Source organism: Epinephelus moara, chromosome 14, assembly GCF_006386435.1.
Source record: "Epinephelus moara isolate mb chromosome 14, YSFRI_EMoa_1.0, whole genome shotgun sequence".
Lineage (NCBI taxonomy): Eukaryota > Metazoa > Chordata > Actinopteri > Perciformes > Serranidae > Epinephelus > Epinephelus moara.
Window position 1 is genome coordinate 13332242 of NC_065519.1, and position 26269 is coordinate 13358510.

Genomic DNA, 26269 nt, shown 5'->3' on the forward strand with positions numbered 1-26269 from the left:
CAGCTTAGAGGATTAAGGCTGGACTGAGGCTGTGGCGCCGCACTGGCTCTCCTCCGTCACGCACACGCAAACAGACACTCAACTAGCTGCGCAAACACACTTCCTTAAACACACACACCTACAAACAAAGGCATACCCCCTCTGAATACACACCAACACCGTCCTGCGTGCACACACACACACCCACAGGGGGATTATCTGTGCAACAGAGTTCTGAACACTGAGAGTGAGGAGGCGTCTGAAGAATTGCACTCATCACCGAAGGATGGAGAGAGCACAGCAGAAAGAAACAAAAAAAACACACACACACACACACACACAGACACACTTCAGTGCGAGCTACCTGTGTGTCGAGCAGCATATAGAACAGCGTCTCTCCGTGTCTGTCCTACGAGGCTGAGCTGACAGCCAGAGCGGTGAGAGAGAAAGAGGAGGAATGGGACGTAGAGGAGAAAAGAGAGGAAGAAGAAGAATCAAACGGAGAGATGAGAAGTAGAGGAGAGGAGGAGGAAGATGGAGAAAATCATTAAGACAGAAGCCGGAGAGAGATGGAGCAATTCGCGACCTTGGCTCCCGGGGGCCACCGGCCTTACATGTCCTTATTTCACAAATAGATTGTATTGATTTTATACCATTAATGTGGTAGATTTCACACTATTAACTTCTATCTGCGTCCTTTAGTGTGTGAGGAACCCTGCGGGCTCCACTCTCATCTGATCTCCCCAGCACGCTGCGTGGACAAGCTCACAGGCTTAGCACACCTCGAGCTGTTCCTTTCATGCACTATTAAGGCAACGGATACGGAGAGAGTGAGTATTCGTGGGGGTCAGGGCATGTGTGTGTGTGTAAGTGTGTGTTAATCTGTCACACAGTAGCTGCCATCGCCAAAGGTTTTTACGTAGCACCCTTTATTGTATTTCGTGGGTCGGCGGTAAGAAGGCTGAACCAGATGCAGAATCATCCTATACATTAATATAACATGATCCCTTACAGGAGAGCTTCAACACGCAAAAACTAAGAATAAATATATTCACAACTGCCTCTACTATTGGTAGGAGATGAAAGCATAAAAAGGTACCTCCGTAAAAGATAATAATCGATAGTTGATAGAAGTGTCTGTCTTTTTTTTCTGACAAAAAAAATGCCTTTACGTCCTGTGTGTGTGTTGTTTTTTTTTTAGTCCATTGTTTCTTTTTTTGCCGTTCAATTTTCCTCTGAGAAATACGTAAAAATCAATACAATAACCTCTGTGCCTTTGTCCGATGAAAGAAAACGGGGGGAGCAGAGGTCCTTGTGGCCTCATTAAGTCTGGCTGATTAAGAAATCCAAAATGCATCCATTGCAACAGTGTCCTTCTGTGTGTCGGCCTTCCTTTGTTTCGCCTTGCGCTTAGAGGAAAAAAAATAATCATAATCTCTGTATCCTTTCATCCATAAAACCTTTTCATAATTTCACACAGCAACCAAACTATTCCTGGATATGTCCCTCGTCTAGCCCTGTAAAAAAATTCAACTGGATAAGCAAATTAAGTTAACCGGATGAGATGAAAATGAACTGAACTGCATACAAACAACTCCAATATTGACTGGGTATAGTATTATTTTTGGCTCATCCAGGGAATGCAATCATTCGGCCGCTTTTTGATTGGTTTCAGTCTCAGTCGTCCATCAGCGTCCCATCCGTTGGTAGTCAAACCTCTTTGTTTAGATAAATAGATCTGTATTCATAGAAAAATAAGCATTGACCACACTGCTGGCTGTTCATTGCTAAGGCACTTGGCTGTTTTCAGTCGTCCCTCTCCCTCTCGTTTGGTCTCCGTCGGTTCTCCATCGTCCACCCAGTTTGCTCCACACCTTCTGCCCGTCACAGTTTATGACTCTGTGTTTGATGTTGCGAGGAGCCGGCGAGTTTCACCTCCACGCAGGTCTTTTTGCGAGATTGATAATATGAACACTGACGCCCACCGCGGTGCTGTCTCCTGCTCGTTGTGGCGCTGAGTAGAAAAAAACGGAGCCTCAGTAGTTTTACGATTGCGAGGCGAAATAGAGGAAAAAATTCTGTAGTAGCTGCAGCTGAAGTTTCGCCTCCAGGCAGAGATCTGGGATCAGATAATCCTTGCCAAATACCAACCTATACGCCAGTAGTGGGGAAAATACAAAAACTGACCTCAGCTCGTTATCCAGGAATAAACATGTGTAGTGTAGTCCCGCTCCCCCACAGGCTCCTCTCAAAGCCACGCCAGCCTCTGTACAGGAGTCATTGTTACTGGATGATTCATCACCAGAGAGGGAGATGATGAGGAGACAAGAGAAGAGGGGTAGCGGGAAGAGGAGGAGGAGGAGGAGGAGGAAGGGGGCGGGAAGGGGGGTTAAAACTGGTAAGACCTGTCCAGAACCTCCATGTAGTCTGGCGTGGTCCTCAGTCTGGCTCCCTGCTCGCTCTGGCTGCTGTTACCACCACCTGCTGTGGAGCTGGCGGTGGTGACCACGAGCGTTTGGTCGGGTCTGGCGTCCTGTTTGGAGTCTTGTGGGTGAGGGTAGCGGGGCGGTGGCCTCGCATACCTGTCTGGCAGGTCTCTGAACTCAGGGGCAGGAAGTCTGAAGAGGCAGTCCACCAGTTCCACCTTAGGGGTGGGGCCCTGGCTGTCGATCACCGTGGGGCAGAGGATACCGTTCCCGTGGAGGCCGGGGAGCGGTCCCATTGCTCCTGTGACGGTGTTGACGGGCGATGAGGACACCTCCAGTGTCCACTCCCTCTCCTTCTCCACCGCAGAGCAGTATCCTCCCTCTGTCTCTTTGGAAGCTGCAAACGTCTGCTGCTGCTGCGGCGGCGGCCGCTGTTTCACGGCTGCATCCTGCTCCTCCTTGTAGATGGGGTTGCTACACATATGTGGGGCTGCAGCGGGGTTGGGACCTTTCGATGCAGCCTCCGGGGGCAAGATGGTGTCGTACACGTGGTTGTGTTCGGGCGGAGGTAGGGGTGGCGTCTCTGGGAGGCCGTGGTGATGGTGATGGTGGTGGTGGTGCGTCTGCTCCGTGAAGATCCCACACTCCATCTGGATGCCCGCCAAGTCTACCTCTCCCTGGCGACGGAACGGCAGCTTGTCCCTCCTCCTCAGGGCGTAGGCGATTAGTGCCGCTGCCGCGAAGAATGCCGACACAAACAACACCAGCAGGCTGAGCACTAACACCGACAGAGGGATTGAATCCTTCCCCGGAGGGATCAGGGGGCCCAGCCCTGCGCCGGGGTATCCAACCGACACACCGCTGTCTGAGGCTGTGGAGGTGGCTGTCTGCTCCTCCTGCTCCTGGTCCTCCTGGGGCTCCAGCTCAGGGCACAGCAGCTCCATGGAGAGGGAGCGGAGGTCTACTCCTTTGGTCTTTTCCGGGGAGTGGCAGACCACCTCTCCCATCACCACCACGGCACTGAGCCCCTCCAGCCAACGCTTCAGTGGAGCTGCTTCACAGTTGCACTCCCACGGGTTCTGCTGCAGGTCCACCTGGAGAAACACACACAACACCACAGCGTTTTGTCACTGTGCAACAGCACACTAATTACTGGTCTGCCATGCAATGCAAATTCATGAATCATTTTGTGGAAAGCAAACAAAAAAATGGATAAATCTGCTGACACCCTCGTGATATATGCTCGTAACTTCCTAACTGTCTCATGAGTTGAAGAATAAGTCGGTAGCTGGCGCTCTAATAAGATGACAACAAGAAAAACGATGTTTTCCCTCTTACCTTTGCCTCTCACCAGCTAGAATATATAAAAAATGACTTTCTCTGCATTTGCATAATACAAAGCAGCTCTCCACGATGTCCAGCTAAATGATTTTCTAAAATATGCAGGTGATGTAAAGCACTGATTAATGTAAATAATGCCATTATAGGGTCATCCACACACTGGAGTGCTTACATTTCCTGAATGGCTGCACACGGGCGCGATACACTCTCAATAATAGAGAACAACTAAGCAGTGACCAATTCAACTTGTACCACCCACAAGTGCTCACTTTAAAACTTGTTCACACATGTACTACAGCAGGTTATAGGAATATTTCAGTTTACAATAAAGACCACTCAGAGTTTACATAAGTGGTTATTGACAAAACTCAGCAGCGGGTTTTGTGTGACGAGCGTGTGAGAGTATCACGGCACTTTGTTTTTTAACAATAGACGGGATGTGATGCAACTCTCCCCTGTGCTATAATCCAATAGGTGTGTGCGTAAATCCATTTTCTCATTGCCAGCTATTGATTGCGCGTCCTAAAAACAAACTCAAATATTCACTTTGCCACATTTTGAAAAGGGTAAAGCAGATTATGCACAAAGGGAATCACTCACATCACGCTGCATTGTCTGCAGAACTGATCTCTTCCATATCTTTAGCAATGACATTGGCAATGAAAGCTGATATTCTCTCTGTCACACTTCCAAGGAGCTTGCACAAATGTTGTCATGCTAATTTGGTTAGGCCAGCTCCCTGGCTCGCAGAAATAGATGGATGCTTTTCGAGATGATTCAGCATTGCTGTTGTGGGAGCCATGGAACGACTGCTTCCCCGTGCTTCGCGCTGAACAACAGGATGCTCCTTCACTTTATTGGAGTTAGCCCACTGTGGGCTTTTGTGTGGCTTTGATAATGACATAATTGCGACTGGAGGGTGAGTAGAAACAACACTCTGCCGCAGTTTTAACTCAGCTTGAACACTTTCTCTATATTAAAGGTCCGCTGAAAAGTGCAGTTTTCCATGTTTCAGCATCATTGTGACACAACTGAGCTGTAATTCAGCGTGAACGCACGTTAAAAAACAAGGTGACATTTTAAATGAACACTGTATGACGGAAATGTCAGCTTGTTTTTGCAGTTTCATAACTTTTATAACTGCAGTCCACCATCTGGTTGAAATTCTCGAAGCATTTTATTCTTGGTATTGTTTGCCTCCGCACGGATCCCAGGGGCTCTATCCCCTTCTCTTTTGCAAGCATCTGCCCAACATGTCCAACACCGTTTACAATTTATACGCCTGGTCACCTAGTGTGTGATTTGCTGTCAACATGTCAATCAAAGCTCTGTTTTGAAGGGAAATTATAGACCCTCAGTTAGCCTGACAGGTGCTGGTGCTAGAGAAAATGCAAGTGCATGAAACCACTTTTTTGGGGAACATGAAGCCTTTTAGCAAAGTCATTCCACTTACAGAGTCACAAACAGGATGTAATGATACTGTATTATTACCATACAGGAATTTCAACACTCTGGTGGCAAAACCAGCCATCGGTGTCTTGTTTAAAGGTTGTGTATTTAACTTCTTACCCGTGTTTTTGATTGTGGGTAAACAGGTTGTAACGTAACTTGCCTCCAGCAGCCTGTGGACAGACTACTATGTAAGGGACTCGGGCTAAATTTATCCCACAAAATCCAAAGGAGGTAACTTTGTGCATGTTCCCGAGTGCCTTGCCTCTCTTCAGCTTTGCTACAGCGCTTAAAGTGTGCAACATTAGCAAACTTTAGCTAGGAAATGCAGTCCACTAACGTCAATAAAAAACCAACACCCACCACCACGAGAGTCCACACTTGCTGTTTGTGTTATTTGCATTTTAAAGCAGTGGCTCGGTGGAGACAGACCTTCACTTAGTGTTCACTTAGCAACTCAATTTCAGCTTGAGCAAGACCATGCTGAGCGCCAGGGGTTTGATCCCAGGCCGCCCTCTCGACTCCAAGGAAGTAGTGTCCTTGTGCACCCACTTCCTCTTTGGTAACCTACCCATCTACCTAGTAGCACACCCACCTCATCAACTACCACTTCGCCACTGGTCTGCAGGCTGTGCTAGCAAGCTTATTCTTGTCTTATTTGTGGTGTCATAAATTTATCAAATTAAGTGCCTGATGCCATAATTTCAGTTCGGCCCGGTGCTGAAAGTAAATCCTAACATTAGAGGAAGTGCTGACATGTTAAACATATTGTAAAATATGTGTAATATAAGATTGCTTACAAGCTTAAATAGCAAAATACCATCTTGCATAGTTAACATAATTTAATTTGTAAGGACTCTGGGGCTGATCTGGCTAGTTAAAGGTCCCATATTTTGAAATGTCAGATTTGTATTTCATGTATTTTGATCATGTATTTTTACAAATAAAGTAGGTATAGGTGCTATAATCACTGTGTGAGTAACAAAATGGTTAATCCACGGAGACATGCACACAGTCCGAATTCAGAAAGTGTGCCTCGAAACGAGCCGTCAGGACTTTCGTAAAGTTGTGATGTCACAACTATACTATATAGACTGTTTGAAACAAATATTATAAATGGGTCCTTCGGTATTTCCTGTTGGAAAGTTTTGCAGTGTATGTGAATGACCTCAGTTGACAGGACATAAACATGAAGCCAAGCTGTTGCCTAGCAAAGTAATTCCAGTGAAACCAATGAAAAACGGTGTGTTTCAGACGGAGGGTGATTACAGGTGTATTCAGGGAGACAGTATAGGAAAAAATAATGTGTTTCTGAACATTAAAGTATGCTAACATGTTCTAATAGAAACCCAAAATACAAGTATGAACCCGAATATTAGCATAATGTGGGACCTTTAATTCATCAGTCGTCTTGCCATTTGCAAATTACTTTAGCAGCTAATGTTATGAAGCAACCAACACCAGATCAAATCAGTGCAGCATAGCTTAGTTACAGATAGCTGGCTACCATAGCTTGCTTATAGGCCCCATGTCCACCAAAGCATTTTTTTTTTCCAGCTGAAAACGCCGGGCACTCCTAAGGAAACGCCCAGCTAGCAGTGTTGCCAACTTAGCGACTTTGTCGCTATATTTAGCGACTTTTCAGACCCCTCTAGCAATTCTTTTTCAAAAAAGCAACTAGCGACAAATCTAGTGACTTTTTCTGATGTTATTGAAGACTTCTGGAGACTCTGTGGTGAGAGCATGTATCGTTCTTATTCTTCTCAACGAGCAGCGGATGCTGCTGTGGGCCCTTCCCTTGCCCCAAAGCACTCTTAGACGGCCCAGTCCTCCCTCCCAGCTGCAGTCAGAGCTGATGTCATTTAGCGACTTCTAGCGACTTTTAGGACATGTCGGCACAAGGTAGAGGACTTGCTCTGGATGAGGAAAGGCTGAGACACGCAGAGAGAGGACAAATCTGCCAGTCTGTGTGGGTTCAAGTCAGTAAACAGAATATTAACAGATTTCCCTTCCACTGTTGAACATGATGTGACGCCTTGTCTCCACTATGACTGAACAGCTAAAGTGATCATGATGAGGGCTGCATTTTTACCCAAAGCTAAACATTTTTCAACTCTTGGCGCCCAGAAAAACGCACAACCAGCAGCGCTCAGAATTCACGCTCAGCGCCTTGTTGCACTGGTGCCGTTTGTAGCACGGCGTAAATACACGGTGCTCCCATTGCAAAGCATTACAAAAATACACCAGCCTTAGAAAAAAATACTTACGTGGACACAACCCTTTACTCGCAAACATTAGCGCTAGCAAAACACTATCTTAGCGGATTTGTTACTTGGCTAACCTGCCAAATTACTTCCCCAGCTAACGTGATATGTGATACTACTTTATGTATTATGACAATTGGTGTTAATTAAACCAAACAAAAAAAGCCCTAACTGTCCAAAGTGCTCTCTACTAGCCAAGAGCGATGCGTAGCGGCTAACAAGCTAACCGTAACCTGAGCTAATGTTAGCCACCTAGCTGTAACTTATTCTACTTATTCTTGCTTGTAACATCAGCTGATAATGTAATTTGAAGATGGTAAGCTACTTAGTACTAGCATCATGGAGCCAATAGACCCTTTTAGCCATGTTTCCATCAGCCTGTTTAGATGTGCATCTAGAAGTATGGCATCGTAAAATTATGATGGAAACGCCAAAATTCAAATTAAAATCCCCTGATTCGCACAAGCTCGCTTTAGCCGGGTTTTGGTTGATTCGCAAAACGGGGGATGGAAACAATTATGTTTGAATTAAGTCTGACGTAGCGCGCCTCTCTCCATGGTGATATCCACACTCCGGGTCGGGAAGGTGGTAATGCATTTACAAGCTGGTTGCCAACTGCCAGAAAACGTAGAAGAAGAATGCGAGACTTGTTTTGTTTTTGGTTCTGCGGAAAACTCGCGCGAGTTCGTAGTTTTCACCAAAGTCTGTACATTTAATGGAAACACACAGGATTTGTTTTTCTTTTAATGCACATTTCCCAATGATTCGAATCACTTTTGGATGGAAACATAGCTACTGACATCATTTTATTAGCTGGATGCAAAACATGACTTGCCACCACAGGGCTGTAGGTTACATAGGGGTCTTAAAATGTCGTCTTGTTGGGTTGTTGGGAGCCAAAGATGCCATGTCATTCAAAGAGCGTTTCGAATTTACGCAAAGTGCAGTTTGTGCCAGGGTTTCTGAATGCACCACTCGCATTACTTTGCTCCATCTTCTAAAACAAGCCAACAGAACTAGCTAGCTAGTGCTGGCTAATGTCTGTGGAGAATTGTTTTGCCTCCAGTTAAGCCCCGCCCACCAAAAAATGACATCTGTTTACTGACAGTAAAAGGGTTTATGGTCCAAATGAAATATAGGAACTCTACAGATAGTACCTTTAATCAAAGTATGATTGATATGTATTTTTGCTGAAGCCCTGGTGCTCGCTCACAGCTACCGAGTACAAGCACCGGTGAAAGAGCATCAGGATGCTGACTGCAGTTCACTTAACATCCTAAGAGAGAGGCGTCACCAGAGACCATCAATAAACCAAGCCGGCCCACTTTAGATTAATTTCCTGTATCTGTATCACATGGGTATCGCCAATGCCCCACCCCTTTAGGAGACTATCAGTGGGCCTGAGTCCATTCATTCCTATGGGAAAAGTGAAAGCGAGTACAGATTATGACTGTTTCCTTCTCCCCATCGGCACTGGAGTAAATATTGGACCCATTTTTCACAAGCTCCAACCCTTCTAAGCATTCTGACACTGAAATGGCATTTTTTCAGACGGACAACTCGGGAGAAAATTAACTTTGCTGGAGACGTGTCCCTGTTTTAGCAACACACTCTCATGAGATCTGGCAACAACTGACTTGATCCTACACTCAGGTGATATCAAACACTGAGCCAGCAGATAAAAACAAGCGGCAAAATAAGGAACAAACAAATCTGATTTCATCCATCTACATGATGTGTACTACACTGGAGGGAAGGTATGCGGGGGAGAGACAGTGTATACCATTACATGCATACCATTGGTGCAGCTTGTAATAGGTTATCTCAGTTATAGAGTATCTGTGTTGTCACTAATCACAAGGATGATCTTAAAGTTACAAACAAAACCATTAAATGTCTCAGTTTTGAGTGCAACATTCACTATTTTGATGCTTCTTGTTATCATACACTGGAAGAAATTCATGAAAAACACAACCTCCCCTCTCCTTTGTCAGAGAATTTATTCAGCCCGGCTTAAATAATGCCATCAATTTTGGATGGAAGCTGCCACGCTTTAGCCGCAGAGGAGCAAATTTTACTCTTGTGGGTTTTTATCATTATGACGCAGATGAAAGATCAAGCAATAATTGTCCAAAATATACTTGGGAGCCATAAGAAAAGAAAAAAAAAACCCCTAGACATCAGGGGAGAAATTCGGGATGTTCTTAGCCAGCCGTGTGTCTTATAATTGATCACTTTGCCCAAACAGCGATATCCTGTCAGTCATCACAATTGCACCAGTTACTTCAGAGAAATATAGTCAATATAAGCAGGTTTAGGAAGTTCTGGTGCAAGGTTTCTGCTGTAGTCTCTGGTGACGAGACGGCCCTGAGCTTCAGCTTGCCAAGCCTTCTCCATACTGATGAATGTGTTTCATTGTCTTTTGAATAATCCACAGAGCGAAAATGAAAAGAGTGCATTGGGAGGGGAATCTGCAGTATATGCAAGAATTTAAGGATTTTTCTTTCTGGAAAAGTATGTAAATTGGAAAAGCTGTCTTCATGGCTACACTATATGTGAGATGTTATACATACAAAGCCCCAGAAATGCGTCAAAGCGATCCACTCATGGACACTCTCACACCGTTAGATTTCATCAGTCGGTGATGCTGAGTGCATTCCAGGAGGTTTTTTTCTTTTCCTCTGTTTCTGAAGTGTTGTAATTTACTTTCATAGTGTACTCACGCTCCCTTTGCCTGCCTCGTCGACTTCTACCTCAGATAGTGATTTCCCATATTTCCCAGAGCGACTTCAACAACCCCTTGAGAAGGGGCATGAACTTGTTCTATCCAGCAGTTTGTGTTTCATGTAGGTGGAGAGAGAGCGGTAGTAATAGCAAAGAGCAAAGAGCAAGAGTTTCTGGTCCATTGAGGCTATTGTCAGTAGAGAAATTGGCATCTCTGCCTCGGTGTGATTGCTGAACATCAGTGCAACATGGTGAGTCTAGAAAGAGGCCCTTGATCTTTTATTCTGAGGGAAAACAAACACTGACTTTTAATGCTGCCGTATTAGATATCTGGATTTTTTGTGTTTGAAGTGTGCCGAAAAGTGCGATGGAAGCATGTAGACATGACACGATGAGTATGTTTGCCCTGGTACCTGCAGAAAGATACAATGCTGAACAACAAAATGAGTGCAGGTTTCTGTATCTTCTATAAAGAATCTACTTTTCACGACTGCTACAGATATATAGGGTTGGCGAATCAGAGCTGCAGTAGGTGTCAACTGTTAAATAATTGCCAAATAATTTGATAGTCGATTAATTGGAGTAAATTTTTAAGGAATAAAGAGTCAAAATTCTCAGATTCCATCTTAAAATCCAGAATATTTCCCAGACTTTTAAACTTTTCTATGACAGTAAACTGAGCATCTTTTGGTTGCGAACTAAACAACACATTTGAGGATGTCATTTTGGGCTTCAGGAAAAAATGCTATTCGGCATTTTCTGACATTTTATAGACCAAACAACTAATCAATTAATCAAGAAAACAATCAACAGATTTATCAACAATGAATTCAGCCCTACCTGGAGGTGGGCGATATAGCCCGAAAATAATATCACAATATTTCAGGTCACCACTATGCAAATAGCCTATAACGTCATCTAGTGACTTTTGGAGCTAGTGCTAGCTACTGTCATTGGAAATAAATAGAGTTGCCAACACTGCTAACAGTGCTAACAATGGCAACAATGCTGACAGAGCTAACTGTGTTAACCTGGGGGGAAAATGAGGGGTAGACGCTACGGTTCTACGACAACGCCGACCCAGTATCAGCGATCAGCCTGCTATGAGCGCAATGCAGGGCAGCTAGCCAGTGCAATACACATGTAAGACTTACGTGTAGGGGTGGGCGATATGGCCCTTAATTAATATCATGATACTTCAGGGTATTTTTGCGATAACAATATTCTTGACGATATGACAAATTAGTAAAAAAAAACAATTATACATATATATATTATTAATTTAAGAACATAGAACTGCAACAAAATAAGTGATATAGTTTTACAGTTTGCCTTCAAATCTTCATTAAAAACTAAACAAAACTGATCTCTCATTTGTTTACATTGTAAACAACAGTAACTCAGAGTGAGATTCAGATTCTGTATACAATATTAATAGTTCAACAAAATAAAATCTTCCACAAATTACACATTTAAACAGCTCCCAAATACAAAAAGGGCCCCTGGGATCTATATACATGTATATATATATATATATATATATATATATATCAACAGGTGATTTCCTGTTTGTTTGTTTGTTTTCCCACCTGGACCTTTATGCTCTGCCATTTCTCCTCTAATCATCACGCCGTAACCTGTGACAGGCTGCTATGATACCATAACTATCGCACATTCCCGTATATGTATCTTTTTGTCGATCCACGAGCATTGCATAGGTTTACATTACCAAAGGTTTATGACAAAATCACTTGACAACACCTACTTCGTGTGCGCACGTCGAGAGAGGAGAGGGAGAGACGCTGTGCTGCTGCCAGAGGAGCCACTGACTGAGTTCCCTCTGAGCGGTAACTCACTAAAAGAGTCTGAGAAGTCCGGGGCTGTTCATAAGACATTCAGGACGCCACAGTTTATTCTACACTACTGAAGCTGCTCCTCTTTTTGGAACCACTGTGGAGTAATAATTTCACTTTCAGCCATGCTTGTTGTTGCCGTGGGTAACAGCATGATGTTAATATGTCAATAAGTTGAAATATCACGAGTATCACGATATGAATTTTTCATATGATATTAAGAATAATACCGGTATTACCGTGAACAAGATGATATGGCCTTACCTATAATCCAGTATTATAATTTATAGTTTACCACTACATTTGACTGCATCATTTTTTGTGGTTCACAATGTCATCTTTAAATAAATGCTAACAACTTATATTGACCAAAATCTATCACAGCACGGCATCTTAATAACTTGGAATACATATTTTTGTTAATATCACAAGATACTCCCCTGTTAAAACAGAATAATACTATAAGAACCATTTAAATCAATTAAATGAAAATGCCTTTAACTTTTAGTTGTGGGATTATGTCATGGTACACTGTATTGTGAACCCACATTTCTACCCAGAATCACCACTTCCCAAAACTGCACAGCTTGTTTACTTTAATATAGTAAACATTTCTATAGTATAACTCATATTTTTATTGTTATTTTCTACTATTCTGTATTTATATTTCTTTATTTGTGCATTTGTTTTTCTCTTACTTTGTTTATGTTATACACCAGAGCAAATTCCTTGTATGTGAAAACCCTCCTGGCAATCAGCTGATTCTGAGTAAATATCATATATTGATTTGAAATAATACTGCAATATTAATCATTTCTATATGATCCAGCCCTACAGGCAATTGATTAAAGGTGGTTATTAATATTACCGAGAAAATCCTGCCTTTATATTGCAGCACACATCATCTTCTATACAGGGCAGTGAAACGTTCTGTTGTAAACCGGCTTTATTGGCATTTAGTCAATGAGAATATCTTCCACCCTGAAATAGAAAATACATCGGTATGCCAGCCAGAGGACTGTCATGTTCCAAAAAAGCCTAGTATTTTCAGGGGGCTTTTATTGAGCTAATGTATTTATGTCTAAAACACCTGTGGTGGCTGTGCTTGTGCTGCGCTGGGCAGTTTCAAGAGAAATATTGGCTGATATTTCAAAAAATTATATAATGCATAAACATATCCGCTGGTTTGTTTTGTACTCAGGAGGATGTAAAGCAGCCAAGTGAAAATAATGGCCTGGGAAAAAAAAGCGAGAGCTGTACTGACAGGTAATCTTTTAATAGAATTACTAGATATGATCTGGTGAGGACAGTCGTGGTTATAATTATCTGTTAACTGACTGGAAACTGAGTTAATATTATTAAGCCCCTGCCCTAGCTGCTGCCTAGCTGCTAACCACTTAGCAGTATAGAGTGCTGCAGGAGTGAGTCCTTAAAGCTGACAATGAGTCAGCATTTTAGCACTCCTGGTTCCCTTGACTTGAAGTCAATGGATTTTTTGAATGGGTTAGATGGCTGGAATCAGGTTAACACAAGCTTACAAGACTTAAAGTTTTGTTTTACAACATTAAATATGTCAGTAAACACCCCACTCGTGAATTTCGAAGCTTTTTTGTGCCTCAAAAAGTAGCTAAATTAAACTACAGAACGTCATCACAACGATGACGGCTTTGCAGGCTCGTAGTGGTGGCGACGTTGAAGTCATGCGACCGTAGTGTAGTTCGCTTATAGCCTAACGTTAGCTTTTTACTTCTGACGATTGTATTTCAAAATGCAGGAGTATTATAGATGTTTGTTTATTGCAGAGCTTATTTTCTGCAATAATCTAAAGTCCCGTCGGCTTTCTGACGAGGGACGAGGGAGCCCTAACTTCTGTGTCATCCTACAAAAACTCGTCGTCCATGCAGCACTATATTAATAATTCAGTATAGTCTGTTTAGCTCAATGATTCGGGAGCAGTGCAGCAATGTTGGTGGTGTCGCCCGTAGAGATGTCTGCCTTCTTCGAAATACAATGGAACCAGATGGCATATTGGCAACTCGACAGCAATGTCTCTTTCTAGAAGTCATGACCCGAGTACTCAAGATATTCCACAGACCTTGTTGTGAGCAGTTTTATGCAGGACCCGATCATACAGAAACGTTTTGCATGTTTATTCATTTTAGTTATTTGACAGTTATTAGTATCTAGTTCCTAAAATGTTAAGGCAGAGGGTACTTGTTGTAGCTCTGGTTGAGGGCAAGAGTTTGTTGGGGCACAGGGAAATGGAGATCTGTGTGGGTACATGAGACCCTAAAAAAGAGGGTGGATCACGGGGAGCACCACCAGTTGGTCCAGGAGCTTCGCATCCATGATGGCCGTTTCCAGGCATATTTTAGGAGGACTCAGGGGCAGTTTGACAACCTGCTGTCTATCATTGGGCCGTATAGCTCTAGGTATCCAGCAACTGCTACCACCAGTTTCTCGTCCATTGTTTACCAACTGTAAACTTGTTGTCATGACTATGACAGAAGGCCCGCCCCCTCTCAAATCATCCGATTGGACAACGGGAAGGACAAAAGAGATGACGTGGGGCTTCTTTTAGCTTTGAGTTGAAGTTTTTTCAACTGGTGGAGTTCAGAGCGCTCCGGCAAAAATGCCAGACGCTCTAGTTGCATGTACCACCACTGAGCTAGCTAACGTTACAGCTCAGCCGAGGAGGATGCCATTTATGCACGCTTCCTTCTGCACAGTGATACGGTTAGCGGGTGCAGCTTGGTAGAAAGAAAATAGTTCCTTCATAAAACTGCTCACAACAAGGTCTGTGGATTATCTTAAGTAACTGAGTCACGAAAGAGCAAAGAGACATTGCTGTTGAGTTTTTAAAATGTATTTTCTAGTGCTTTGAGCACCACGAGTGGAGTGCCATCTACTTCCATTATATTAGAGAGAAGGCCGACATCTCTACGGCCGATATCTCCAACACTCTGCAACTCACACCAAAACAATCTACACTGATAAACAATACTACAGGTAAGAGGAACAATATGTATTTTTCATTCTGAGGTGAACTGTTCCTTTAAAGTTTAAAGATATGATATATAATGCAGAGGTAGATTTTGTTACCTCTGGATAAAGCCAGGTTAGCTGTTTCCCTTCTTCATGCTACAGTAATAAGCTCACCGGCTGCAGCCTCATATTGAACAAACAGATCACCTAACTCAGCAAGAAAGCAAATACAGCCAAGTGTGTGTTTCCCAAAATGTCAAACTGTCCCATTTAAGATGAACTAAGTATTAACACAGACTCAAATAAAAGTGAATATTAGTCGGACATTAAATAGTTTCCTGTCTACCCTGCCCCCTGGTGAATACTGTGTTGTTTTCATCAATCTTTCAGCAGTGTGCATTGTTTTTTTTGTCTATCCGACATCTTTACACAAGGTGAGATGTGGCTGTAGGCAAGTTTCCTCATTGCAGCTGGCAGTGATGAGAGCGAGCTGCCCAGCTACACAGCATGCTCTTTGCATTTACTGAGAAAGACATATGTATTCCTGAACTGTACATATTCCTGGCACACACTCCGATTCTGATTCACCTTGATTTTATAATACTCTCGCCGCTGGTTTTCAAAGGGAAGATTCATTTGCTCTTGTGTTGCTGTTAATTAACTAATTTAAAGAACACTGTGGTAATTTTCATTTTCTCTCTAATGTCTCATTAATAGCTATTTTTTTGAATAACAGTGACATCAGGGGAGGTATTTTTCTCAGAAATATCAGCGCGTGTAAGTGGGTGTAACTGTTTAATCCTGTTCTTGATGGCGACAATGACTCTAAGCTATACATGCTGCTGCTTTATGATTATCAAAATGGACCGCTTTTTTACAGCAGCTGCGAGCTTCACCCTTCTTCCATCTGTGTTACCCTTTGATTTTACTGTGCAAACTCTGGCTCGGAAAACACACGCCAGCGCCCAGAAATCCCGCTTCCCGAGCTTCAAACAGGCCAGCAGTAAGTCAACAGGTGATATCATTGTCACATTATTTTCTGCAGTCCACGGGCAGCGCTAATGTGGCTTTGTCGGAGTAATAACAACCCTGGTAAATGAATGAATTCAATTACCGTGCTACAGATTTTTGAGCGCTACAATGGTGATACCGCTGGGCTTTATGAATATGGCACACAGTGTACTTCCATTTGGTGGATGCTTTAATGCTCTTGGACATCAGAGGCGTATAACAGCACAAAAACATAATACACTTCTACATGGTTCCCCCAGCTTCATAAACCACCGTCGTCCTTCCCCTGAGCAAACATTTAGAAACAGCCTCTGAACTGCCAGCCTCACCCACACTACCTAGGATCGGGAATTTTTCACGGAGCAAAGTAAAATGGAAATTCACAATGACATTCAGGCTAATCCACACCCACCTTACCTCATTCTACTCGGGCTGTCTAAGAAAAGCCTGGTACACTAAATTTGCTGAAGTGAGAGGAGGCAGGATGAAAAAAATGTAATACCTTGGGTTCGGTCCTTATCGGCGCTTTGTGTGCAGCAACCAGTCACATACTGTAACGCTGCAGTTAAATGTGCGAGCTAAGGCCTGACACAAACACTGAATTTAACACATACAGTAGTTTACACAGCCGATTTACAAAGAGGTGCATTAATTACAACCATGCTCAAAAACTTGAGGGGTTCGGCTTTCTCCAGTTTAGCTCCTGATTTATTAAGACCACTTATGCAAATCGAGTCAATTGCAATTTTCCAATTAGAATACCTGAGGCGCAACCGAAGTCCCACGTGCCGCAGCAGAGCTCTCAGAACAACAGACGATGCAGATGACGGAGAAAACTGCAGCTGTGCCAGAGGCCAGGAGATCAGGGGCTGCCAGAAGTTTCAGGAGCGGGTGCGGCTTCATCCAAGATTTCGGCTTGTTTTTGTTTAGTTCATCAAGCTGTGATAATGTAATGTGTCTTGGCAATCTATTAGTTCTTTTAATCTCATCGTCTGACATTTGAAATAAACATACTCTGTATAATTATGCACATTTTCGTTTAGTAAATCAACGGGGGTGATCCAATTCAATAATCTCCCATTTTTCACCCTGCCACTGTCACTCAACAAAATGCATGTTATTTGGCCTAAATCTGCTAAAAGCTTCATGCCAGGTATCTGACTCATTTACACACCAGCGGGTGAGCAGATCAGGATCATGTTTTTTTTCAAGCAGCCACCTGCACCGAAGCTCCCCTCAATCATTCAGAGAAAACAGTTGCACCAACCTTCACCAGGCCGGTGAGGTGCTCCAGCACGCCCTCCATAGGAAGCTGTAGGAGGTGGTTGTTTCTCAGATTGAGTCGAGCTAGATTAACTCCAGAGAACACGCCGAGGGGGAGGCTCCGAAGCAGGTTGGCGTTTAGGAACAACAGCTGGAGGGACGGCATGGAGTCAAAGGTCCCTGGATCGACCTCGCGGATCTCGTTGTACTCAAAATAAAGGTACCTAAAGAGAGGAGAGGACAGCGTTATGGCGTCCCTGTTTACATGGAAACTGAAGATGGACTGTGCAAACAGGAGGATAAATGGGGAGTGGTTATGATAAAGACATACTGTGAAGGATTTTCCTAAACAATTAATAGTTTCATACAGAAATAATCATCCTCAATCATCAATAATGACCCACTAGAAATGTTTGGCAGTGTATTTTCTGTGGAGACTCTGTCCTTTGCCCATTTTTTCTTATTCTATTTTTATTTTCTATGTTTAGGACTTTAATTTACGGAGGACGAAAAATGACTTAAGTATCAATAAATTGATTAAAAAATAAACAAATGCGGAACTAAATAAATACATTAATACAAATAATTACATACTTAAATAAGCAAATACGGAACTAAATAAATAAAATAATACAGGAAAAAAAAAAAAAATGAAAATAAAAAATACTGAGGTAAACAAATATGGAACTAAATAAATAAAATAATTCAGGAATAAAGAAATAAATATATAAATATTGAAATAAAAAATATGAAACTAAATAAATACGATAATACAGGAATAAAGAAATAAATATATAAATATTGAAATAAAAAATATGAAACTAAACAAAAAAATACAGGAATAAAGAAATAAATATGAAAAAATAAATAAATACTGAAATAAACAAATACAGAACTAAAAAAATAAAAGAATACAGAAATAAATAAAAAAATAAATATATAAATAAATAAATATTGAACAAAATAAATTAATTAATACAGGAAAAAAAGAAATACATATGAAAATAAATAAATAAATACTTAAAAAGCAAATATGGAACTAAATAAATGAAATGATACAGGAATAAATAAATAAATATATAAATAAATAAATATTGAAATAAAACATATGGAACAAAATAAATTAATACAAGGATAAAGAAAAAATATGAAAATAAATAAATACTGGAATAAACAAAAATAATAAATAAAAGTTGATAATTAAACAGAACATAAATAAATATCTTTATTGATGTAAAATGAAAGTATCGGAAAAATTGTGAAAAAACTAACTGATATTGTTTGAGAGGTATATTGGTAAAGAGTTGGTTTCAATTTTGGTTTTGATTTTTCAATATTTGTTATGAGGGGGTTAGAAATCACAGGACTCACTGATGAATTGGCAGAATTGTGCATTTTTGTTGTTCTGTTTGTATTTTGTGAGTCAATGAAAAGGAAAAAATAAATATCTCTAATTTATTTCTACATTTTTTACGACGATATGAATTTATTTTTGCAATTCTTTGCCTGTATGTTAATGCAGTAAGAGGTCCTAACCTCTGCATTTATTTCTCTATTTATGCATTTATGTATTATTTACATCTTTTTTTAACATTAATTTAGTTAATTATTTCCATAATTATTTGTTAATTTCTGTAAATATTTATACATTTATTTATTTATACATTTATTTATTTATTTATTTATGATAGTTATGTCATTTTTTGCCCTCCATATTTATGGGTGTGTATCTCCACAGCACTCAGGTGTGATTGGGGCTTTATAAAAAATACAAATATAGCGAGGTCTTTTACTTCCATGTTTACAGCTACCTACAATCGTGCACAGTGTACCTTTAAAGGAAGCTAGTACTGCACTTCCCTACTCAGTGATATCTGACAGTGAAGACACATGAAATATAACAACATCAAACATTCTTTGTCTCAACTTTGTCTCAATAAGTTTTTCTTGATTAGAGCACAGTTTGAATTTCTCACGTTTCAATCGATTTATCTTGAAGCATAATTTACATCCCCTGCACCCCGGCATGATAATAACATGAATGAATATTTATGTAAGGTAGTCATAACAGAAATGTGATTTAATCTGTGCTTTTCACAGCTGATTAGCTGATCACTGTCAAATGATATTGTGTCATTTTGCACTGATGAGTTCTTACACTCGCCTTGGCATGCCTGATCATCGTGTCAGATTTAAGACACTTTGAATTTTTACGTTTTCTTTTTCAATAACAGAAATTAATTTGAATTTAGGGGGGGAATTAAGTATGACTGTAGACCTCTCCCTGCATGCTAGCGATTCAATATAGTTCCATCGCTGCAATAAGTAATAGATCTGGTTTAAATTACTTACCGCTCACTTGCCCTGGAGTCACTAACAAAGGCTAACGAGAGGTTAAGAGGAAGACTTTTTGAATGTCCTGAGAGGATCTTTATTATTGATTAATAGTCAAATTAATGGCTCCCGTAGATGTTCTGAACCTTATCTTTAAATATAGAGCCGGTGGAGCTGAGAGGCTGGATGATGTTCTGCATACGAAGGTCTTACGGCACGAACCTTCTCAGTCTTTACACAGCAGTGGATGAAAGTTGACTTGTTGTCTTATTCAAACACAGCGATGTTTAGCTCGCTGACTAAATACAATTATTGACTGTAGATATTTGCCGTATACATTATTTGCAGAGGAATTATCTTTGTAAGCTTAATCTGACAACGATACTTATGCATCACTCTGACGACTCCTTTTCATAATAAGCCCCCTTTCTTCCAAAAGGCAAATTCCTGGCACCATCCAGACGTCTCACTGCCTTATTAACACCTCTGTATGCGAACACAAAAAAAACATTAATTTTCACGTTGTCACTCATACACAGGCTCACACCTCAAGTGAAGCATGCCATCAGGCAGCGTGACTAACAAATGACACTCCTGGAAAAGAATGGGCACCTATTCATTTCAATCAAATTCCAGCATAATGGTAATCAAAATGTTCTGCTGTGCGCTATGCCAGTATTACAGTGAAATTAATTTCCACATACTTATTTAAAAATGTCTAAATACCTAAGCTGACATGTGGTTTCAGTTTATGAATTTGTTTGAAGTGCAGTTTAGGCTTGAAACTGCTGGGAGCTATCCAAAAAAAAACAACAAGAAAAAAAGCTACCTCAGATTCTGCAGCCCCAGGAACATGTGGGGACTGAGCCTCTCCAGGTTGTTCCCGTTCAGGTAGAGGCTCCTCAGGCTCGAGAGGCTGGAGAAGGCGCCCTCCTGGAGGTACGAGATGCGGTTGTTCCCCAGGTGAAGCAGGTCGAGGCTGGAGAAATTCCAGAAGTCTGCGCGGTAGATCCTCTGGATTAGGTTTCCGCTCAGGTACAGCTTGCGGCCGTTGAGAGGCCGAGGCGTGAGCTGGGACACATTGAGGAAACCGTTCTCTTTGCAGTTGACGGTCAGGCCCAGGTCTGTGATGTGCAGGTTGCAAGTGCAGCCCAGGGGACAAATGATGGGGATGGGGGGTCGCGTTTGATAGCCGGCCACGGGGGGATTCTGGTTGGGCATCAGGCTGCGGGGTGTGGGGGATGTTCTGGAGGGTCGAGGCCTTTTAGTCGGCCTCGGCTGCCTCTCTCTGTCTCTGCGCTCTGCTGAGGAAGATGACGATGAAGTGGAGGAGGTATGGGTGTTCTGGCGGGAGCCGTGGACCATGGAGGAGGGTTTAGTCGGCCTGACTCGCCCAGGGTGGGAGTTGGGTTTAGAGTTTGGGGGCAAGTGTTGGGGCTGTGATCCTGCTGCTGCACCTCCCCCCTCTGCTTGCAGCTCTTTATCCGGGAGGTCAGCGCACAGCTCCTTGCGTGGTATCTCCCTCAAGTCCTTGCCGTGAAGGTGGAAGGGATACTCGCAGGTAACGTCCCCGACTACCGCCGTGTAAGGGATCTGACCCAGCCACTGCTGTAGCTGCACTGCCTCGCAGCCACAGTTCCAGGGATTCTCCTCCAGCTGTAGCTCCATTAGGGAACGACCAACGTACTCCAGCGTCCCAGCATATGCCAGGCTCTTCAGACGGTTTCCCCGCAGGTCCAGATGAGTCAGAGACACAGATCTGGAACAGGAGAGAAGAGGGGGGGGGGGGGGGGGGTAGTTAGCTAGGTTAGATGAAAGGACAATCTGATAGTAAGTGAAAATAAAGGTTCACACATTCCATTGCTGAGAAATCTGCTTTTTATCTGATGATTAATCCGTCTTTTATGATATGAAATAGTACGCCACGGAAACATTAATTCGACAACAGTACAGACTGGCTAATTGTGTCTGACACTGATATTTCTACAGATCCGTCCCGGCATAATTTAAAAGCTTTGCAGCGGAATAATCAGAATCTAACCTGAACAGATGAGCAGGCAAAACGGGGATCAGGTTGTCGTTGAGGATGAGAACCCGGAGCTTGTAGAGGAACCTCAGAGCGCCGCTGTCGATTCGTTTGATCACGTTGTAGTCGGCCTGCAGGTAAAAAGAGAAAATGTGATGAACGTGTAATTGCTGCAATTGAAAAAAAAAGAAAAAAAGAAATCGACTGAATGGAGCAGGAAAAAGCTGAGGCACTCTCTATTTGAAAATGCAGAGATCTGAAGATTCTTTCAATCAAGCCACCTGCTAGCCGTGCTGTCACGTCTATCTATTGTAATCTCGGGCACATTTGTCAATAATTCCATCAAACACTGATGATCAATACGTATCATCCTCTCAGTTTTCACCTGGAGGTATTCCAGAGCCTCTAACCCGGCGAAAGTGTCATTCCTGAAGACCTCCAGCTTATTTTCGTGGAGGTACAGGCGCCTCAGTTTGGCCAACCCGTTGAAAGCTCCCACTCTGATGTCCTGGAGTGCATTGTTGCCAAGGTTTATCGACACTGCGTTGCCAAGGTGCTGGAACCCGTTGCTATAGAGACGCCTCAGAGAGTTCCTCTGGAGGTTGAGTTTGAAAGGGCGGACCCACGACTGTGACACCTGAATGATTAATTACAGGTCTGATTAGTTATCTTATTAATTACATGAATTGAACAGTTAGAAACACCCGTGAGCCACGTTACAGGCAGGATATTAGACTTGGTGATACGGTATGTTAATGAGATAAACAACACTGCAGCTCCACGTGCACGGCCAGACAAATGAGCAGTGGTGATATACCTGGCTGACATTAGTGAAGCTCCGCCCATCGCAGTGCACGTGCAGCACGCCTTCTTTGACCTCGCAGGTGCACGGCTCGAAGCACGGCTCGTCCACTTCCTCCTCGGAGTTGTCCACTAGAGGGGTGTGTGTGGAGGTGGGGGTGGGGGTGGGGGTGTGTGACGCCCGGGATAGACACACACACCCCAGGGCCACTGCCAGAGTGACCCACTGCATCCTCCTGCTTCTCCCTCTCAGCTTAGCGGCCTGGGGCTACGGCCCTGCATCGGCCCTTCACCGCACTGCATGGAGATGCACGGTGCATACGGTGCATGCATACATTCACACAGACACACACACACACACAGACACACACACGATTAAAAGAGGGCAAACAGCCAGGGAGGCAGCAGCAAAAGTCAGTTCAGGATGAATCAGATTGATGATACATCACAAGCATACTAAAGCAGTCAGAAAATAAAAGTTAAATCACACGGACCGGAGCGCCATGGGGAAAGATTTACATTACATTGGAATAATGATGTATAGGGCAACTGGAGGCCACAGTGTGCAGTGATATGAGCATGGTAAACATATGTAAGATGTATTCAGCACAGGAGAGCAATGCTTTGGATTTACAGGGCTCCCAAAAGCAGGAAATATTGATTTAAAACAACCTGCTGAACAAGCTCTCGGCTGCTACAACACCGCTTTTGAATTAAAAATTCAAATACTGACATTGAAAATGCAAAACAAAGGCAAACACGTGGGCTAGTTCACCTGTGAATCACATTTTATCATTCTCAGAGTGGCTTTTTGGACAAGTAGGGATGGGGAAACAAAAAAAAAAAAAAAAGCTTGTGATGAATATATTCATCTGTGCTCTCAAATGCCCGGTGAAGCTAAAATGTCACGCATGTGTTGTTTTAATGTATGCAATATGAATATGGGCGAATGCAAATCAGATTCATAAGGCTTCTGTCTAATGAACTGCTCCATTTAATAAGATGAATGGCAATCAGAGAACAGAAGGATGAGGCACGAAAAACCCCATATTATCAATCAGCGGAGTATGTTAGGTTATCAACAGCCATCGAGTCCCGTCATAATCATCATTGTGGTAATGACAGTGGAGTGAAAGCATCGCTGCGAATCCAAACTCTTCAGAAATTTTCAAAAGCGCTGATGTGACGGCAGCGCGGTGACAGGCAGGAACATGAACTGATGGTGATAGTGATGATGGCACTGCTATAACACCAGAATGAAAGTTGCAGAAGAAGTCCTTGAAACAAAAAAACAAAACAACAAACAAAAGAAGATGTGAGGCTCGCATGGGGGGATATTTCCTCTCAAGTCTTAATGAGATCTAAATTGGATAAAGCATCTCGATCTGCTCATACAGTGTTGAACACTGCCATGCGAAATGCAATAATGATCATGGTATGGTAGCTGTAATCATACAGCAATAATCTAGCATCAGCGAGTTAGACAAGGAGGCAGCAGTGAAAACATCACCGCCCGGGAGAGGAAGAGCAATCACAGAGATGATTATGACGGGGGGGAAAGGATGAAGGGAGAGGTGGAAATGAGAAGGAGTGGGAGGAGGAGGAGTTAAAATGGGAGCAAGGTGAAGGAATGGAGTAAAAAAGGAGAGACAGACAGATAAAGGAAGAGTAATGGGCAGAGAGTAGGTGCAAAGGAAGAGGAAACGGGCGAGGTGGGAGTGGGATTGCATAAGCAGTAGGAAGTCAGTCAAGGCTGCCACTCAGGATGAGAGCTCACAGTGAACCAGCTGAAATCTGATATTGATTATATCAAAGCCCTCCTCTCGCCCTGCACACAATGTACGCCTGCCTCGCAGAGAGAGAAGCAGCAGCCGGAGCCAAGTTACATGTGTGTGTGTGTGTGTGTGTGTGCTGAAAACAATGTGAGAAAGGTCAAACCATATCCAAAAAAAACAGAAGGAAAAAAAAGTGTGCTTTCAGAGCCTGCCAAGTACAGAAACAGGTAGACACGTGTAGATGAGTGTGTGTGCTTTCATAACAAACCAATGCTGCCATACTTGTTGGACAACCCTGCAACCGAAAAGCACAAGAAGAAGAAGAAGAAGAAGAAGAAGGAGTGAAAAACACCCCGGTAAAGATGAGGCCATTTCTCAAAGTGTTTTGCTTCACACAAGAAAACGCAGGGCAATCTAGGCCGACGTGCTCAATAGTGTTTGACAAATCGGAATACGATACAGAACGCAACCCATTCACAGTCCCAGCAGGGCTTCGCATTCGTCAAACAAAATGCATTGTTTATTGCTGGGCCCGAAGCCCCCTATATGGAGGGGATCAATACCGAGTCCAGATAGACCACTGGGATCCCTCCTGTTAGATTCTGCTTTGGTGGATGGCCATCTCTGCTTAATAAGAAGCAACACAGTCAACACTCAAGCCTCTTTCTTTAATCAGCCAAGTGGACTAGTCAGCAGTCGGCATAGCTCTGCATCATTATGGGAACAAGGAAGCAAAAGGACTTGTGTGTTGAGTGCTGACAGCACAGCATAAATTAACAAACTGTCCATCTGAAAACAGGCCTGACACAGGTGTGGCATCCCTCCCTGTCTTTCTTGAGTCTCTCTGAGTTCTTTCCTCTATCCTCCTCTCCTCTCTCCTCTAGACCTGCACACTGACGCAAGCGAACCAGAGATGACGGTCACTGCTTATTCCTCAGCATATTATTCATGTCACATAATTCCAGTGTCTACCTCTCCGTCCTCTCTGTCCGTCAGAAGACACAGAGCCCTGGCTTTTACATGGGCCCCTGCTCTCCCCAGCACAGACCCGCACTATCAGGCGAGCAGCAGCATCACAGATCAAATGCATGGGGGGCTATCAGCCTGGATAGCCCACAGCCCCTCCAAGAAAATCAATTAGCCCCCCCCTCTCCCTCTTTAACATTAACCACACACAAATTGTAATAGTTAGCAGAATTAAAGCATGACCAATTAAACAGCCTAGTCATTAACAGACCCTATTAAGACATTTACCAGGCTATGTATGAAAATCCTTGGCAGAGTAACGCAATCCAATTGCATTCCCCATTGTCTGTCTCTCCCCACCAGCCTCTCTGATCCACACAGCGACGCTTAGCAGAGCAGGGATGCGGGTAATACTCACTCAGTCCGCCGCCAAAGAATTAGGGAACGACCGAGAAAACACTTTAGAGGCTGACTGTCGACATGTCGTTCACATTCAGCCGCACTCTTCTCCCTCTCTCCTCTCCTGTAGCGGCTCAGGCGGATGGGGAGGGAGGGATGGAGAGGAGAGGAGAGGGGGGGGACCAGAGCAAGAGGAGGAGAGGAGAGGGGGGGGGGGACGTGGGGACCAGAGCAAGAGGAGGAGAGGAGAGGGGGGGGGGACGTGATAAGACTGCAATGAGGTGGAGGATAAAAACCGGGAGAGAGAGAGAGAGAGAGAGAGAGAGAGAAAGAGAGAAAAAACCCGATTGGCTTTAGGATGCAGGTCCGCTTCTCCACAGTGCAGCCCGTGGGAGCTGCGGCACTGGACCGCTGCTGGACAGGCGTGCAATGCGCGGAGTTGTAGCCTGCGCGGTGATGGAGAATCCTCTCTTCATCTCAACACACAACTGGGTAATTCATAGAGGAGAAACAGGGGGTGCTGCTGGTGGTGGTGGAGAAGGGGGGGGGAATTAATCATGCAATAAGGCGGCGCGCAACTGCTAGTTTTGTGTATAGGGAAGGCGTGAAGCGCGCGGGGTGGGTTTCCTCCAGTTCACCTCCTCGTCATAAACAGATTACAGAAGACACAACA

The 26269-nt window shown here is 43.2% G+C and overlaps 1 protein-coding gene across 1 annotated transcript; it reads right to left on the reverse strand.

The window, feature by feature from the left end:
• Window positions 1–156: 156 nt before the first annotated feature.
• On the reverse strand, window positions 157–25625 carry LOC126400714 (SLIT and NTRK-like protein 3). Its single transcript, XM_050061625.1, has 7 exons — window positions 25486–25625; window positions 22473–22753; window positions 22041–22292; window positions 21671–21786; window positions 20459–21388; window positions 17300–17519; window positions 157–3499 (listed from the first exon to the last, which is right to left on the reverse strand). Exons 2-7 carry the CDS (start codon window positions 22686–22688, stop codon window positions 2369–2371), a joined length of 2865 nt encoding a protein of 954 aa, XP_049917582.1. The 5' UTR covers window positions 22689–22753; window positions 25486–25625; the 3' UTR covers window positions 157–2368.
• Between the last annotated feature and the right edge of the window lie 644 nt (window positions 25626–26269).

Excerpts from the sequence above, each read along its gene's own strand:
- LOC126400714 (XM_050061625.1), bottom strand. The coding sequence starts at position 22,688 with ATGCAGTGGGTCACTCTGGCAGTGGCCCTGGGGTGTGTGTGTCTATCC. Across the intron at positions 21,787-22,040 it reads AGGCTCTGGAATACCTCCAG|GCCGACTACAACGTGATCAA; the intron begins GTGAAAACTGAG and ends TTTTACCTGCAG. Across the intron at positions 21,389-21,670 it reads TTGCCTGCTCATCTGTTCAG|ATCTGTGTCTCTGACTCATC; the intron begins GTTAGATTCTGA and ends CTCCTGTTCCAG.